We start from the raw sequence: 6,617 nt of genomic DNA, 5'->3' as shown, positions 1-6,617 counted from the left end.
GTTATATGGGGTTATATGGGGTTATATGGGGTTATATGGGGTTATATGGGGGGATATGGGGGGATATGGGGTTATATGGGGTTATATGGGGTTATATGGGGGTATATGGGGTTATATGGGGTTCTATGGGGTTATATGGGGTTATATGGGGGTATATGGGGTTATATGGGGTTATATGGGGTTATATGGGGTTATATGGGGGTATATGGGGTTATATGGGGTTCTATGGGGTTATATGGGGTTATATGGGGTTATATGGGGTTCTATGGGGTTCTATGGGGTTATATGGGGGGTTATTTGGGGTTGGGGGTCTCTCCCACCTCTCTCTTTCTCTGGCATTCTTATACAGCTTCACTTCCTAATAACACAACATAAAAGTGGGGGGGTCCCTTTAAATTAGGGACCCCCCCATTAAACCCCCTCCCCACAATTCCCCATTGACCCCCATTACAGCCCCCCCCCCAAACCCCTTAAAGGGACAGGACCCCATTTATTCCCCCCCCCCCCTTCTTAAAGGGACAGGACCCCATTTATTCCCCCCCCCCCCCCCCCCCCCCTCTTAAAGGGACAGGACCCCATTTATTCCCCCCCCCCCATCCCTTAAAGGGACAGGACCCCATTTATTCCCCCCCCCCCCTTCTTAAAGGGACAGGACTCCATTTATTCCCCCCCCCCCCCTTAAAGGGACAGGACCCCATTTATTCCCCCCCCCCCCCCCCTTCTTAAAGGGACAGGACCCCATTTATTCCCCCCCCCCCCTCTTAAAGGGACAGGACCCCATTTATTGCCCCCCCCCTCTTAAAGGGACAGGACCCCATTTATTCCCCCCCCTTCTTAAAGGGACAGGACCCCATTTATTCCCCCCCCCTCTTAAAGGGACAGGACCACATTTATTCCCCACCCCCCCCCCCCTTCTTAAAGGGACAGGACCCCATTTTAATCCCCTCCCCCCCCCATATCTCACCTCATACAGCTCCGCTTTATTGGCCGGCCCTATAATATGGGAGGGGGGGTTAAAAACCCCATAAGAACCCCCCCCCCCCCCTCAATACCCCCCTATTAACCCCCCCACCCCCATAAACACACCCTATAACCCCATAAATGCCCCCTATTAACCCCCCACCCCATAGACCCCCATATTAACCCCCCCATAGACCCCCATATCAACCCCCCCACCCCACAGACCCCCATATTAACCCCCCATAGACCCCCATATTAACCATCCCCACCCCATAGACCCCCATATTAAACCCCCCATAGATCCCCATATTAACCCCCCCCACCCCATAGACCCCAATATTAACCTCCATAAGACCCTATTAACCCCCATAAAACAATATTAACCCCATAGACCCCTATTAACCCCCATAGACCCCAATTAACCCCCACAGACCCCTATTAACCACCCTATACCCCTATTAAACCCCATAGACCCATGTTAACCCCCATAGACCCCATTACCCCCCTTAGACCCCAACTAACCCCCATAGACCCCTATAAACCCCCTTAGACCCCTATTAACCCCATAGACCCCTATTAACCCCATAGACCCCTATTAACCCCCACAGACCCCTATTAACCCCCATAGACCCCCATATTAACCCCATAGACCCCTATTAACCCCCAAAGAACCCTATTAACCCCCCATAGACCCCTATTAACCCCATAGACCCCATTACCCCCATAGACCCCAACTAACCCCCATAGACCCCAACTAACCCCATAGACCCCTATTAACCCCCACAGACCCCTATTAACCCCATAGACCCCCATATTAACCCCCATAGACCCCTATTAACCCCCATAGACCCCCATATTAACCCCCCATAGACCCCTATTAACCCCATAGGCCCCCATTATATCCTATTACCCCCCATAGACCCCCATTATATCCTATTAACCCCATAGACCCCCATTATATCCCATAGACCCCCATTATATCCATTTAACCCCATAGACCCCCATTAAATCCTATTACCCCCCATAGACCCCCATTATATCCTATTAACCCCACAGACCCCCATTATATCCTATTAACCCCCATTATATCCCATTAACCCACATTATATCCTATTACCCCCATAGACCCCCATTATATCCTATTAACCCCATTATATCCCATTAACCCCATAGACCCCCATTATATCCCATAGACCCCCATTAAATCCTATTACCTCCCATAGACCCCCATTATATCCCATAGACCCCATAGACCCCCATTATATCCTATTAACCCCATAGACCCCCATTATATCCTATTACCCCCATTATGTCCCATAGACCCCCATTAAATCCTATTACCCCCCATAGACCCTCGTTATATCCCATAGACCCCCATTATATCCTATTAACCCCATAGACCCCCATTATATCCTATTAACCCCATAGACCCCCATTATAACCTATTAACCCCATAGACCCCCATTATATCCTATTAACCCCATAGACCCCCATTATAACCTATTAACCCCATAGACCCCCATTATATCCCATAGACCCCCATTATATCCTATTACCCCCATTATATCCTATTAACCCCATAGACCCCCATTATATCCTATTAACCCCATAGACCCCCATTATATCCTATTACCCCCCATAGACCCCCACTATATCCTATTAACCCCCATTATAACCTATTACCCCCATTATATCTCAGACCCGCATTATATCCTATTACCCCCATTGACCCCTATTAACCCCACAGACCCCCATTATATCCTATTAACCCCCATTATATCCCATTAACCCCCATTATATCCTATTAACCCCATAGACCCCCATTATATCCTATTGCCCCCATTATATCCTATTAACCCCCATTATATCCTATTACCACCCATAGACCCCCATTATATCCTATTAACCCCAGTAAATCCTATTGACCCCCATTATATCCTATTAACCCCAGTAAATCCTATTGACCCCCATTATATCCTATTAACCCCATAGACCCCCATTAACCCCCATAGACCCCTATTAAACCCCATTATATCCTATTAACCCCATAGACCCCCATTAACCCCCATAGACCCCTATTAAACCCCATTATATCCTATTAACCCCATAGAACCCCATTATATCCCATAGACCCCCATTAAATCCTATTAACCCCCATTAAATCCTATTAACCCCCATTATATCCTATTACCCCCCATAGACCCCCATTATATCCTATTACCCCCCATTATATCCTATTACCCCCATTAAATCCTATTACCCCCCATAGACCCCCATTATATCCTATTAACCCCATAGACCCCCATTAACCCCCATAGACCCCCATTAAACCCCATTATATCCTATTAACCCCATAGACCCCCATTATATCCCATTAACCCCCATTATATCCTATTAGCCCCATTATATCCCATAGACCCCCATTAAATCCTATTACACCCCATAGACCCCCATTATATCCTATTAACCCCATAGACCCCCATTATATCCCATAGACCCCCATTATATCCTATTAACCCCATTAATTCCTATTACCCCCATTAATTCCTATTACCCCCATTATAACCCTATAGACCCCCATTAATTCCTATTACCCCCATTATATCCTATTACCCCCATTAAATCCTATTACCCCCATTATATCCCATAGACCCCCATTATAACCCCATAGACCCCCCATTATATCCCATAGACCCCCATTATATCCCATAGACCCCCATTATAACCCCATAGACCCCCATTATAACCCCATAGACCCCCATTATATCCTATTAACCCCATAGACCCCCATTATATCCCATAGACCCCCATTATAACCCCATAGACCCCCATTATAACCCCATAGACCCCCATTATAACCCATAGACCCCCATTATATCCCATAGACCCCCATTATACCCCATAGACCCCCATTATAACCCCATAGACCCCCATTATATCCCATAGACCCCCATTATATCCCATAGACCCCCATTATAACCCCATAGACCCCCATTATACCCCATAGACCCCCATTATATCCCATAGACCCCCATTATAACCCCATAGACCCCCATTATACCCCATAGACCCCCATTATAACCCCATAGACCCCCATTATATCCCATAGACCCCCATTATACTCCATAGACCCCCATTATAACCCCATAGACCCCCATTATAACCCCATAGACCCCCATTATATCCCATAGACCCCCATTATACCCCATAGACACCCATTATATCCCATAGACCCCCATTATACCCCCATGGACCCCCATTATACCCCATAGACCCCCATTATAACCCCATAGACCCCCATTATAACCCATAGACCCCCATTATAACCCCATAGACCCCCATTATAACCCATAGACCCCCATTATAACCCCATAGACCCCCATTATAACCCATAGACCCCCATTATATCCTATAGACCCCCATTATACTCCATAGACCCCATTATATCCTATAGACCCCCATTATAACCCCATAGACCCCCATTATATCCCATAGACCCCCATTAAATCCTATTACCCCCCATTAAATCCTATTGACCCCCATTATTTCCTATGGACTCACCCCCCGCCGCTGGTGGAACCGCGACGCCGTGAAACATGGCGGCTATGAGGGAGAACCCGGAAGTGAAACGGAAGCGGAAGTGGTAGTGGAGCGGAAGGGGAGGGGCTTAGACCGGAAGAGGAGCTAATAGACTGGGTTAAACCCGGAAGTGATGGGATATATTGAGAATGGGGGGAATAAGTGGGGTTAGACCGGAAGGGGAGGAGCTTACACCGGAAAAGGCGGGGCTTAGAATGGGTTAAACCCGGAAGTGATGGGATAAGGGAATGTTGGGGGAGCTGAGATAAGAAGTGGGGGTTCGACCGGAAGGGGCGGGGTTTAAACAGGAAGTGGGTGTCAAACCCGGAAGTAGTGGGATAATACGAATGTGGGGGTTGCAGGTACCGGAAAGGGAGGGGCTAAGACCGGAAGGGGAGGAGCTTAGAGAGGAAAGGGGATGAGCTTAGACCGGAAGTGGATGAAAGGTGTTTCTTAAAGAGACAGGAGCCATTTTGAGGTGGAAACCATATAGGACCCCATATAGGATCCCATATAGAACCCCGTGTCCCCATATAGGATCCCATATAGGACCCCATATAGGATCCCATATAGAACCCCATGTCCCCATATAGGATCCCATATAAGACCCCATATAGGATCCCATATATGGTCCCATGTCGCCATATAGGATCCCATATAGGACCCCGTGTCCCCATATAGGATCCCATATAGGACCCCATATAGGATCCCATATAGAACCCCATGTCCCCATATAGGATCCCATATAAGACCCCATATAGGATCCCATATATGGTCCCATGTCGCCATATAGGATCCCATATAGGACCCCATGTCCCCATATAGGATCCCATATAGGACCCTATATCCCCATATAGGATCCCATATAGGACCCCATATAGGATCCCATATAGAACCCCATATAGGATCCCATATAGGACCCCATGTCCCCATATAGGATCCCATATAGAACCCCATGTCCCCATATATAATCCCATATAGAACCCCATATAGGATCCCATATAGAACCCCATGTCCCCATATAGGATCCCATATAGGACCCTATATCCCCATATAGGATCCCATATAGAACCCCATGTCCCCATATAGGATCCCATATAGAACCCCATGTCCCCATATAGGATCCCATATAGGACCCCATGTCCCCATATAGGATCCCATATAGAACCCCATATAGGATCCCATATAGAACCCCATGTCCCCATATAGGATCCCATATAGGACCCTATATCCCCATATAGGATCCCATATAGAACCCCATGTCCCCATATAGGATCCCATATAGAACCCCATGTCCCCATATAGGATCCCATATAGAACCCCATGTCCCCATATAGGATCCCATATAGGACCCCATATAGGATCCCATATAGAACCCCATGTCCCCATATAGGATCCAATATAGAACCCCATATAGGATCCCATATAGAACCCCATGTCCCCATATAGGATCCCATATAGAACCCCATGTCCCCATATAGGATCCCATATAGAACCCCATGTCCCCATATAGGATCCCATATAGGACCACATGTCCCCATATAGGATCCCATATAGAATACCATGTCCCCATATAGGATCCCATATAGAACCCCATGTCCCCATATAGGATCCCATATAGAACCCCATGTCCCCATATAGGATCCCATATAGGACCCCATATAGGATCCCATATAGAACCCCATGTCCCCATATAGGATCCAATATAGAACCCCATGTCCCCATATAGGATCCCATATAGAACCCCATGTCCCCATATAGGATCCCATATAGAACCCCATGTCCCCATATAGGATCCCATATAGAACCCCATGTCCCCATATAGGATCCCATATAGGACCCCATGTCCCCATATAGGATCCCATATAGAACCCCATGTCCCCATATAGGATCCCATATAGGACCCCATGTCCCCATATAGGATCCCATATAGAACCCCATGTCCCCATATAGGATCCCATATAGAACCCCATGTCCCCATATAGGATCCCATATAGAACCCCATGTCCCCATATAGGATCCCATATATGGTCCCATGTCCCCATATAGGATCCCATATAGGATCCCTTATAGAACCC

At 47.4% G+C, this 6,617-nt stretch overlaps 1 protein-coding gene across 4 annotated transcripts in view; it reads right to left on the bottom strand.

The window, feature by feature from the left end:
- The window catches only part of VPS28 (VPS28 subunit of ESCRT-I), a 26,200-nt gene extending 21,610 nt beyond the window's left edge, over nucleotides 1-4,590 (bottom strand). For 3 of the 4 annotated variants that reach the window (XR_014941018.1, XM_085533108.1, XM_085533107.1), the window contains exon 1: nucleotides 4,522-4,590. Coding sequence is in view for 3 of the 4 variants with exons in the window: in XM_085533108.1 (XP_085389234.1) it covers nucleotides 4,522-4,558 (37 nt within the window). In the remaining variant the exon portion in view is untranslated. Of the gene's footprint in view, nucleotides 1-320; nucleotides 359-964; nucleotides 994-4,521 lie in introns of all 4 variants that reach the window. The other variant, XM_085533109.1, reaches the window with a different exon arrangement.
- Nucleotides 4,591-6,617: the final 2,027 nt, after the last annotated feature.

The sequence above is a fragment of the Coturnix japonica genome, unplaced genomic scaffold (genome assembly GCF_054131305.1).
Source record: "Coturnix japonica strain WE unplaced genomic scaffold, WE-NBRP24 Scf054, whole genome shotgun sequence".
In the NCBI taxonomy this organism is placed as follows: Eukaryota; Metazoa; Chordata; class Aves; order Galliformes; family Phasianidae; genus Coturnix; species Coturnix japonica.
The sequence above is the reverse complement of the archived record's forward strand: the minus strand, read 5'-3'. Positions and strand labels throughout refer to the sequence as shown.